An 11,078-nucleotide genomic window follows, 5' to 3' on the forward strand; every position below is an offset into this window, starting at 1 on the left:
GCCAACCCTCCCAAAAACAAACAAAAAAATCACCGTTCAACCCCAGCTCTCATAGAGGTGGGCCTCTTCTTGGACTTGGTAGCCCAACATCCAGCACAGGGCTTACTGCTGACTGACACCTCCCAGTTTCAGTTTCAGCTGCACAATCAGGGGAAAAGCAATGGCTTCACCCATTTCACTAAGGTTGCCCGACTAGTCGTTCATGAAACAGATAAAAATGTGCATATATACCTGAGGACCTGACTCATCAACCACCAGGAACAATGGGATGAGTTGGAAAGAACTGACCCCCGTTCCCGGGGATCCTGAGCTCCCATCCCTATCCCAAGCTCTGGCCCAAAGCCAAAGGAGCCCTGCTGCAGGTACTGAACAGCTCCCCTCTTGGTCTAAAGACCTCTTCTCCCTATAGTCTCTATCAGTGCTAAAGAGGGAGCAGCTTTCCTACCACCAGGGCATAAGACAAAGAGGAACAATCTGGAAAACTTGAAACACTAATCTAAGGCCCTAAGGCACGCAGGAGTCTGAGCAAGACCACAGGACCCTCCCAACCTTTCCTTAGGAAGGCAAAACTCATTTCTCGCCTCAGCCCAAAGTGTGAGAAAGGAGCTGTGATCAGGGTTGTGCCATAGCCCCTCCTCGTTACCCAGGGCTCTCCTATCTCCAGGAGAAAGGTCAACCGTCAACTCTGAAGGCAAGCAGGAAGGCAGAGATTTGAGGCAGGGGCCTCTGGAGGAAAGTAGTAGACTATACATAATTGGGAAAAGCACACAGGCCACTCTTTTTTGCCTTTAGGCCCAAAGGGATGGAGATGTAAAGTTGTGCCTAGTCTCCCCAAGTGTTCTGGAGTATAAACTCACCACTTTGGCCTTGAGCATACATAGAGGTGGGGTGGGGAGAAGGGGTTTTTTGGCGTGTCTTTTTTTTTTAATCATTTTTGCTCACTTAACACTGTTCCAGGTGTCCAGCCCTCTTGCCCAGCGACTTAGCTGAGAGACCCCAGCTTTAAGGGGGTGGACCCATGCCCCACAACATCCAAGCAGATCCTTACAACCCAGCAGAGCCCTGATCCAACAGAAAAGGGCCACTCCTGGAGGCCATCTCCTTCTTTCCCGGCTTGCCCTGGTGGCCTCAGTGTCCACCTATGCTGCTTGCAGCCCCAGAATGAGGCTGACTCTCTTCAGCCTCCCAGGAATAGCCTTTGTGAAGCAGGGTCAGGTTTAGGGAGAAGGGCCCAGGAGATCACTGGGGACAAATAAATAGGAGCGTCCTTGTGCCAGGGCAGCCAGGATCACGTGGGTCTGTGGTCAGGGTGGCTCTTGAGCTTGTGAAACTTGACGCTGTCCATCTTCTCAAAGCGCTTGCCGCAGCGCTCACAGGTGAAGTTGTACTGCACCTCAGCCGTGTGCTTCTTCATGTGCCAATTCAAGGATGCCCTCTGGCGACACTGGTAACCACAGATCTCACACCTGGGGATAAGCAGGGGCAGAGGTGGGGCAGCTTTGGGGCTATGACTGCCCTGCCAAGGGCCACAGCCACAGCCTGAGGAGGAACCTCACTCCTCCAATCTCCCTAAGCCTGGACTGGGAGAAGGCCCAACCTTCTTTGGGGCCAAGAACCCTGGAGGGCTGCTTTGGGGCGGGGAGAGAAAGCCATCACTCACTGCAAAGGGGTCTCTCCTGTATGTGTCCGTCGATGGACCTCGAGGTGATTTTTTCGCTTGAAGGATTTCCCACAGGTTTCACAGGTAAATTCTCGAACACCTGGAAAATAGCCAAGAGACCCAGGGACTGAAGGTTCATTCTTAGAGTGTATCCCCCCATTCATGACAACTCAAAAGGGCCCCTGAGGAGAAAGCTTTGTCACCGCAGTCAGCTTGATTAAGAAAATCCTTGTCGTTGTGCAGGAGTGAGTGGGTGCCATTGTAGGTAAATGACCCTAAAGAACTCTGAGGTAAGAAGGATTCCAACTGGACTTCACTACCCCCTGGCTGGCCAAGAACCAGTCCTCTACTGAGCCTCCCAACCAGGCCTAATTCCACAATTCCAGGGGCCCAACCTGAGTGAATGATCATGTGCCGTCGAAGGTGATTGGACAAGTAGAACTTCTTGCCACAGCCTGGGTGAGGACACACCTTTGTCTTCCCCTTCCGGTGGACAAGATTCACATGATTCTGGAGTAGAAAAATGCACAAATTGGGAGTGGAGACAGAAGCACACATTGTGCAAACCTGTGATCCAAATGATTCAGAAGAAACTTCTTTCCTTGGGAAATTCCCAAGAAAGTTGGAGGCCCATAGGGGAGAAAAGAGGGAGCACAAGTGAGAGAGACTTGCAAATAGGGCCCCTGCCTGCCTCTGGTTTCATTTCCTAATTCCCAGTCCTGAAGGGTAGGGGACAGACAGAAAGAATCTCTTACAGCAGCCCCAGAGAGGCTGTTAAAGTTCTCCCGAAGGTTTCTCCCCCTCCCTCTCCCCTCTTTCTAAGTTCCCTTTTCTAGATCATCAACCACTGCCTTACCAGTGAGTGTCCTTTTCTCTCCATACCCTCTTTCAACGATCCCATTGATCTTAAAGGATAGGTCTAACCATGTCACTCCTCTGCTAAACAATTTTCAGTGACTCATTACTTTTAAGATGAAATACAAACATCTCCCCCTAATAATAACAGCTCACATTTATCCAGTAGCACTCCAAGGGTTGCAAAGCACTTCATCCAGCATCCATTCTATCCCCTCACCCTTTTTCTAAGGTCCTTCCTGACAACAACACTGGGAGGGAAGGGCCATTCTCAGCCTCATGTGACATCCAGGGTCCCTGAAGCTGAGAGGTGGAGCCCCCTAACTAGAATCGCACAGCTGATCAGCACCTTCTTGTCCAAGACTCCATCCACTAGGGTGACGCCTCCCTGCCTACAGTATCTAAAGCTTCAGCTTTAGCCTCACTGCCCAGGCTTCCTCAGCTTAACTTTCCTTCTACCTCTCTAGGTTCCAGGTATCCTGGTGGTAAAGTCCATCTCCTGAATCCCTGTCTTGGTGCCAGGCGCCATACCCGCAGAGAAGCCTTCCTCGATTTCCCTACTTGTTAGAGCTCTCTCTCGAGTGAGGCTGTACTGACACAGATGCGCCAGCCCAAAAGAAGAGAAGTTCCATGAGATCAGGGCCTGTCTCCCACTGGCTTTTATCTCCCCGGAGCCTGGCACACACAAGTGCTTGGCGCACACTTTGTTAACTAAACAAATGGGAAAGGCATCTGAGAGGCCTGGTGTACCTGAAAGCTGCTGAGGGCTACATAGACCTGACTACAGCCTTCATAGGGGCAATGGAACATCTCCAACAGACCGTCAGCATCTGTCGCTCGGCCCCGCTTGCTGCGTCGCTTCCTGGTGGTAGGGGTGGGGGGAAAGCAGAGACAACATCAGGGCAAGCTCAGGCCTTGAGCCAAAAGACACCTTCCTCATGTCTACCTCTTTTCAGACTTTTGCTCAAGCCCTGGGGCCTAGGAGCCCTGGACACTGCTGCACTTAGCACAATCAAGCCACGAGACCCTGTCCTGCCTGTTCTTTGAGGGTCCCAGCCAGTTCCTCCCAGGCATTCCCACAGATCCAGCTCAACTCCCTCCCCTATGGCACTCAGATCTCTGATAGAGGCAAATGGGGTCACTGGTCACTAACAAGACAGGTTAAGTAAAGTAGGTGGGTGTGGGGCACATGTGTGTGTAAAGGGGTTGGATGTGCAGAAAAGCAGGTAGGGGATACGTATATATGCATGGCTTCAGGGTGTGTGTGCACATACATGTGCATGGCTTCAGGGTGTGGGTATGTGTATGCATACACATGTAGGGGTATGCATGTGTGCATGGCTTTAGGGGTAGGAGTGTCTGTCTGTGTGTCTGTGTGTGTGTGTGTGTGTGTGCATGCGTGTGCATAGGCATGGGTTGGGGGGTTCCCTCAGGGCATCTGCAACCTGTTCTCCCCCAGGCTCTTGTGGCTAGAGAAGAGCACGAATCTGTCTCAGCAAAGCACAGTGCTAGGCCTTGTCCTGAGGCCCCATGCCCCTCACTGTGTCACGTCCAAGCATCCTTTCTCCCAGCAGAGCCGACACAGGCCCCAGCACTGCGCAGCACATGAGATGGCCCAGGAGGAGTGTGGCTCCTCCCTCCTCCTGACCACACAGTCGTGGGATATGCACACACTCACTTCTCGGGCTCCTTGGGAATCTCATAAATGATGGCTGACATGTCGTTGCTGTCTAACTCCTCCGGCTCGGGCTCAGGCTCCACATTCTCAGGCACTGTCTCTAACTCCTCCAGCTCTGGGGAAGACAGTTCCTCTTTCTCCTCCTTCTTGAGGACATAGAGTTCTTCCTTCTCTGGGACCAGGGAAAGTCACACATTAGTGCTGGGTCCCATGCTGAAAGGGTCTCTCCTCCTGAAGAGCCCCCAAATCTGGGTGTGCGTGTAATCCCCAACAGGGTTAAGAACTCCTGATCAACGACTGAGCCCCAACCAAGCTGGGCAGTGGGGCTGCAGCAGGGCACTGCCCCTGGGCCCTTCAGGGAAGGCTTACTGGTGACCTGGATTACCTCCATCCAAATGTCAACATCTCACATTTCCTCCCACCCTCCCCCACCCAGGACATCTTCCAACCTCTTCTGGGACAAGGAATGATATTTCTTTATCTCTGTCCCCACCCCACGGATCCAGGTCACTCTTTCCCACATATCTGTCCTAAACTCCCATGACTTGGAATTCAGAGATCATTTAAGTCCAACATTTTCATTTTACAGATGAGAAAACAGCCCCAGAAGTGACGTGACTTGCCTAAGGTCTGTCTCACAGGCAGTGTGATTGGCAGAGGAGGGATTCAAACCCAGGGCCTCTGACTCCAAATCCAATGTTGTTTCCACTACACCAGGCTGCCTTGTCTTCACTGGCATGTGTGTACATGAGCGCTCCTGAACAGGCGAGGGTAGGATGCCCACCTTCTGCTCCTCTGGGGCCCGGCCCTCCCTGGCCCTTGATCCCTCCCCCAGGGGCCCAGGACAGGGTTCTGCCTGGGGTCAACTGGCTGACCTGAGGGAGGCCCAGGAAGGGAAGGGAGAAGAACTGAGAGGAGGGAAAAGAGAAAGACCTTTTTTGGTTTCTATACACTCCATGCTCTCCACAGGGCCGGAGGGATCAGGCTGGCTGCCTTCAGGCTCAGTCTGGGTGTAGGCGGCCACGCCCTCAATCACAGCACAGGGCACCTCTTCTCCACTGCTGCCACCACTGGCCACATTCAAGTGGATGCCCTCTGCTGCCAGAGCATCATAGCCAGGGCCTGCGATAATGATCACCTGTGAGCCTGGCACCATGCCTGGCACAGGGCAGCTGGCCACCACCTCACCCAAAGCTTCCTGCGGCACACTGTCAAACAGGGCACTGTGGCCTGTGCCCACCTGGACTGGCACAGGCACACACACCACAGTCTCCATGCTCTCAGGGCCACTGGTGGTTGGGCTGTGGCACAGGGGTGTGCCCTGCTCTGTTGTCAAGTTGTCCATGTGGTGTTCAAAGGGAATATGGATACCATCCTGTGTGATGAGCCCACTGCTGCTGCCCTCGGGGGCCGGAGGAGGTGGTGCAGCTGGCACTGGGGAGGCCTGCACAGTCTGGGCCCGCCGGCTCTCTGGCTGCCCATCAGAATCCGAATCAGATTCAGAGTCCGAGGAGTCTGAGCTTCCAGCCCCCACGCCATTCCCCACTGCAGAAAGAAAAGAAAGCAGGAATCATGACACTTCTAAAACACATCTGACCTAGCAATCACACTTCTTTTTAGTTCCCCCTGCAAAGGTCCTAAGCATGTAGACACATTAATTTTAACAGCTAGCATTCATACAGTACCTACTATGTGCCAGGCACTGTGCTAAGTGCTTTACAAATGCTACCTCATTTGATTCTCTCACAACAACCCTTCAAGGTAGGTAGTATTATTATCCCCATTTTATGGATGAGGAAACTGTGGCAGACTGAGGTTAAATGACTTGCCCAGGGTCACTAGTAAGTGTCTGAGGTTGGATTTGGATACTGACTCCAGGCCCAGTGCCCTATCCATTGTGGCAGCTAGCTCAGTCAAACTCGTCTCCTAAACATCCCCTTACTAATGCTATGCTCATTCCTGTTTTGGCATGGGCCACCTTCTCTGTCTACAGTTCCCATTGCCTTTAGCTCTCCAACTCCTACTCATCCTTCAGGGACAAGCTCCAAATCTCTATTGCCCTTCCCCTGCCCCAAAGGGAGCCTTTCCTGATCATTTCCTCACTGATCACTCCTTAGCAGAACAACTTATCTGTCCCTCATCATACACCACTCAGAACTGCTTTATGATCTAGATATGTGAATTTTTTCTCAACAGACCCAAAGAGAGGGAGTGAGTTCTCTCCTCTTCCCTCTGCCTTGACCCTAGATAACCTAACACAAGGCTAGCAGGCACCAATCCAGAATATCTGGAGAGAGTAGATGTAACTAAGGCTGAGTAGGCAACTTCCAGAAAAAAAGATGGAAAGAGAAATAGAGCTGTGAGCACACAGTGAGAGTGGGCCCTCCTGAGGGGGAGGCTGCCTCAGTGCCAGGAGCCAAAGGAGGTGTGCCCCAGACTCTCAGCTCATGACAGCCCCAAGGCGTCCCTACCTCGGTCACTCTCGTTCTCCGAGTCACTGAGCGGCTTCAGAGGTGAGTGGAGGTCCTGGAAGTACCGGTGTCCAGCCTCACACTGCCATACCGCCGTGGTATAAAGCCCAAAGGTGGGGTCAAGCTCAGCCAGGTGAGGCTCGTAGGGACAACGGTTCTTGTGATCCTCATACCAGATCACCATGTTCTTTAGGCAGTTCACATTACGCCTCCTTCCTAGGAAAGGAGAAAGGCAAATGGAACAACGCTTGCAAGAGGCAAGCCCCAGGCCCTTCCTCTCCTGTGAGGATTTGGGGAACAGAACTATTTAAGCACGTGTGTCATTGTCTACCTCCTTCCCAAGAGGAAGGAGTGCTCCTGCCCAGGGAGGTAGCCCGGACTGGCCACCACTATTCATCTCAGTATTATCCCCCTCCCAACAGAGGTCTGTCACTGGGTTGGTGGGAGAGGCTTCATCTGTAAGGAACAGAAAGTAGGACAGGTTGGCTGTGCTTCCTACGAGTGTCATTACAGGCCAGGGCCCTCTTGTGTTGGTGAGACAGAGGAGAGTAACGCTCTTGCCAACACCAGGGCAGGCATGGTGCCCAATCATAGGTCTTGGGCACAGACTACTAGGGTTCCACTAGCATAGAGGGATGAGGGAAGGGGAGGACAGGCAATTTCCCAAGTAGGTATACCTGCAACATTGGGGTCTCCTTGAACCCTCAGAGCCAGTCTATTCTCACAGCAGGCTTTGGGACATAAAAGCTTATGAATCAAAACAGAAGTCCACATTGTTCTCTTTGGGTCAGTGAACTGATACCTAAAGCCTAAAACTTCCCCATAGAGCAGAGATATTGTACAGCTGCTAGAGAGCATTTTGAGGCCTAAGGGCCAGTGTCCGGCAGCAGGTGCACCCCAACCACATCCTTATAAAAGGTCAGAGAATGGGGCAGAGAGGAAAGCATGGCTACCAAAACTTCAATTCCTCCATCAGCTAAAGACTAGTCCTCCAAACAAATAACACTCCTTCCAGTTAGATGAGTCATACTTTTCAATGGTCACAGCTGAAATTACCAAAATCTTTCAGTCACCTGAAACCACAAACCCCCTGCCCTTCCTGGCCAATTAGGGCACAAATATTGTCTAGCCCATGGGATAAGAAAAGAGCCATTGAGGAGGGCCAGAGGAGAGGACAGGGTAAATTAGCCCAGTTCTGAATGGGGCCACTTGCTCCCTCAGTTCTCCTGGGCCTACTAAATCCTATCTGTGCTGCTGAAAGAGAGAGGAAATAGGGGCTCACTCCTCTGACTCATCAGCATCATTGCTCCTCCATTCCCTGGACAAATCACAAGCCTTAGGCCCCATTACCAACTTACTCTTCTTCCGCTTTGGCTTTTTGGGGACTTGCTCCCAAGGCTTCCTGTAACAGAGAGAAGTAGCATCGAGTGAGAGGGTCAGGCTAGGGTCTGTGAAGGTCTTCTCATTTGGCAGCAGAAGGGGTATCTGGTGGAGGAAGGGCCCATGGCACAGGGATATGGGGAGATCATGAAGAGGCCCTCAAAATCAGAAAAAAGACAACCTGGAAGTCAGGGAGGCAAGACCATGAGGAAGGCTGTAGGGTAGGAATAAGGAAGAGTATGCACTGTGGGAAGTGAGAGTTATGGGAAGTCTTGTTATATGTTTTCCCTTGATCCCACTACTCCTTTGTGACTACCATCATGTCTCTCCTTTTGCCACAAAATATTTAAACCACAGTAAGAAGAAGGAATACAAAGTGCTTTGAGGAAGAGCACAGCCTCTTCATTTTTCATTTTCTTTCTGGAAAGTGAGGCTTAAGAAGGCTACAGGACTTTCCCAGAATCACACAGCTAGTGCTGGATTCAAATATAGGTTTTTCCTAACCATCTCTCTTTCCATTACAACATGTTACCATTCATTTATGGTATACACCCAATACCCCCTTCCTAGCAGTTGCTTCCTCTGCTCCCTCCACTCCACTTGAATAACACTGTTCTCTCCAAAAACTTTTCTGAGCCTCAGTTTCTAATCTGTAAAATGGGGAGAATAAAATTTATAGTACTTAACAGAGTATGCTGTGAGGAGGGTTCTTTGTCATAAATAACTACAGTCAAGCAAAACAAATAAATCACTGGCCAATATCTGACAATATATGCCTTATTCTGTTCTTATTGCCCACTACCACTTTTTCAGACCACTTTTCATAAGTCATGCTCTACTATTAAGTCCTCTGAAGTCACAAATGGTCACTGCATTGGTCAGAATAACTGACAAATGACTGTTTCTTGGAAATTCCAATGGCATTTTATCAGCCTTCATCCTCCCAGACTTTTCAGTATCATTCAGTCAATCAACAAGCACTTATTAAGCAGATATGTTAGAGGTACTGGGATACAAATACAAAAATTAAACAATCTATATTCCCCTCCATAATCCCCAGACTGGACACTTCTTTCCCGCAGAATTTCCCTTCTTTAGCTTCTATGACACTGTTCTTTCCTAGTTCTCTTCCTACTCCTCTGGCTGTTTCCTATTAGATTTACTGGTGTTCCACCCCCAGATACTGGTGTTTCATTATAACAATAGTAGCTGACATTTGTACATAATGTAGTATCTGAAAAGACCTTTACAAGTGTTATCTCCCTACAAAATCTCAGAGGCCCTCAATCCAGCAAGCATGCATTAAGCACCTACTATGTGCCAGGCACTGTTCTAAGTGCTGGACTAGTTCAGCTTGTACCTAAATAAGTATCTCCTCTACAGCTTCCCTGAAAAGTGTTCATCCAGCCTTTGTTCGAAGACTTCCAATGACAGAGAACTCCAGTACCTCTTGAGGCCACTCTGCTTTTTAGACAATTCTTCATCGTTGGCAAGGTTTTCCTTATGTTGACCTGCCTAACTTATATGCATTTGCCCTAGTTTTTCTCCCGGAGCCAAACATGACAGGTCTACTTCTCTTATCCAAGACAGTCCTCCAGATACTTGAAGACAGAATTCATGCCCCTCAGTCTCTTCACTACCTTGGCCCTCTTCTCTTCCTACACTCATTCCCTCCGGCAATCTCATCCCCTCCTATACCTTCAGTTCCAACCTTTCACCCCTTTTCCCAAATGTCTACAGGACACCTTCTTCTAAATGTCTTAACATCACTCAAACACCGCATAACCCAAACCAAGCTCCTAATCTTGCTCCAAACCGGCAATCCTCCCCCACTTACCAACAGCTGTCACCCACACCACCCATCACCCGTTAGGTACATGCCTAACACACAGGGAGCACTCCATGAAAATGTTTGAATGGAATGCTTTCCGTTTTCATCTCCACCTCCGGACTTCAAGACCTAGCTAAAATTTCACCTTCTCTGAGAAGCCTTTCCCATCCTCCTTAAAGCTAATGCTTTCCCTCAGTTGATTATCTCTACCTGTCAATAGCTCGTTTGCACAGAGCTGTCCGCATGCTGCCTCCCCGTTAGACTGGGAGCTCCTCGAGGGCAGGGACTGCTTTTTGCCCTTCTCTGCATCCCCAGCGCTCAGCCCAGTGCCTGGCACGTAGAAGGCGCTTAGTAGATCCCTGCTGACCTTACTTCCCTACACACAGCACGTCCAATGCCGCTGCCCCCGCCCTCCCGGCCTGGCGATGCCCCCCAACCTCCCAAGCCAGCTGGAGGCTGAGCTTCTGCAGGAAGTCTGCCCGACCCCGCCAGGGCCCGGAGCTCGGGCCCTCTCCAGCTCCCTCCCTCCCGCGTGTGCCTCGGCGGTTCGCGGGGCGCGCGGGGCGCTGCGGGCGGAGGGGGCCCGGCCTCACCCGTGGCGGCCGCTGCGCTGCCCCCGCTCCAGGGAGATGAGGTAGGCGGCGAGCTTGGCGTCGCTCCAGCCGCTGCGGCGCCGCAGGTCCACCCAGGGCCCGTGCGCCTCGCCCAGGTACACGCGCCGCACGTCGTACTTCTTCCGGGACTCCAGCCGCCGCCGTGCCCGGTCCGACTCGGTGAGGCGCGGCCGGCCCCGGGCCTTGCGGCCCGCCGCGCCCTCCTCGGCCGCCGCCTCCCCGCCGCCCTCGCCCTCGGCCCCGGTCTCCGTCTCGGCCTCGGCCTCGGGCTCCGGCGCCCGCTCCGCCATCCCCCCCCCTCCCTGGTTACAGCCTCTCCCGTTGTTAGGAGCCCAGCCGGAAGTGGCGCCGATCGCCCGCGCCCGCCGGGAAAATTTTAACCCGGCGTTCGCGAAAAAGGGCCCCGGCGCACCGAGCGCGCCTGCGCGAGCCCAGAGGGCGCCCCGCCCCCTCTGCACGGGATCGGCCTGGAGAGGGGAGGGGGAAAGAGAGAGATTTGAGAACTGGAGGGCATTCCGTGAGGAAACTGAGGCTGTCACCCAAGTGCCCAAGGTCGCCCAGATCTCCGGTAGCAGCACCAAATGCCCGC

General features: G+C 52.2%; 1 protein-coding gene across 2 annotated transcripts; it reads right to left on the reverse strand.

Annotated features, from left to right (window-relative positions):
- Positions 1 to 690: 690 nt before the first annotated feature.
- Positions 691 to 10,779, reverse strand: ZNF653 (zinc finger protein 653). Of its 2 annotated transcripts, none has more exons than XM_027851327.1 (9): positions 10,469 to 10,779; positions 8,023 to 8,066; positions 6,665 to 6,880; positions 5,127 to 5,738; positions 4,194 to 4,365; positions 3,266 to 3,377; positions 2,056 to 2,170; positions 1,661 to 1,760; positions 691 to 1,466 (listed from the first exon to the last, which is right to left on the reverse strand). In XM_027851327.1, exons 1-9 carry the CDS (start codon positions 10,777 to 10,779, stop codon positions 1,289 to 1,291), a joined length of 1,860 nt encoding a protein of 619 aa, XP_027707128.1. In that variant the 3' UTR covers positions 691 to 1,288. The 2 variants fall into 2 exon arrangements, with proteins under 2 accessions (XP_027707128.1, XP_027707129.1); XM_027851328.1 differs by lacking the exon at positions 10,469 to 10,779 and adding an exon at positions 10,086 to 10,253 and having other exon boundaries at positions 694 to 1,466.
- Between the last annotated feature and the right edge of the window lie 299 nt (positions 10,780 to 11,078).

Source organism: Vombatus ursinus, unplaced genomic scaffold, assembly GCF_900497805.2.
Source record: "Vombatus ursinus unplaced genomic scaffold, bare-nosed wombat genome assembly UNPS02009173.1, whole genome shotgun sequence".
NCBI classification, from domain to species: domain Eukaryota; kingdom Metazoa; phylum Chordata; class Mammalia; order Diprotodontia; family Vombatidae; genus Vombatus; species Vombatus ursinus.

Bases quoted from the DNA above. Each gene is read 5' to 3' on its own strand.
- ZNF653 (XM_027851327.1), bottom strand. From the start codon at position 10,779: ATGGCGGAGCGGGCGCCGGAGCCCGAGGCCGAGGCCGAGACGGAGACC. The intron at 4,366-5,126 runs GTCTTTCTCTTT...CCCTGGTCCCAG, and splicing joins GTGTATAGAAACCAAAAAAG to AGAAGGAAGAACTCTATGTC. The intron at 3,378-4,193 runs GTGAGTGTGTGC...CCCTACCACCAG, and splicing joins ATTCCCAAGGAGCCCGAGAA to GAAGCGACGCAGCAAGCGGG.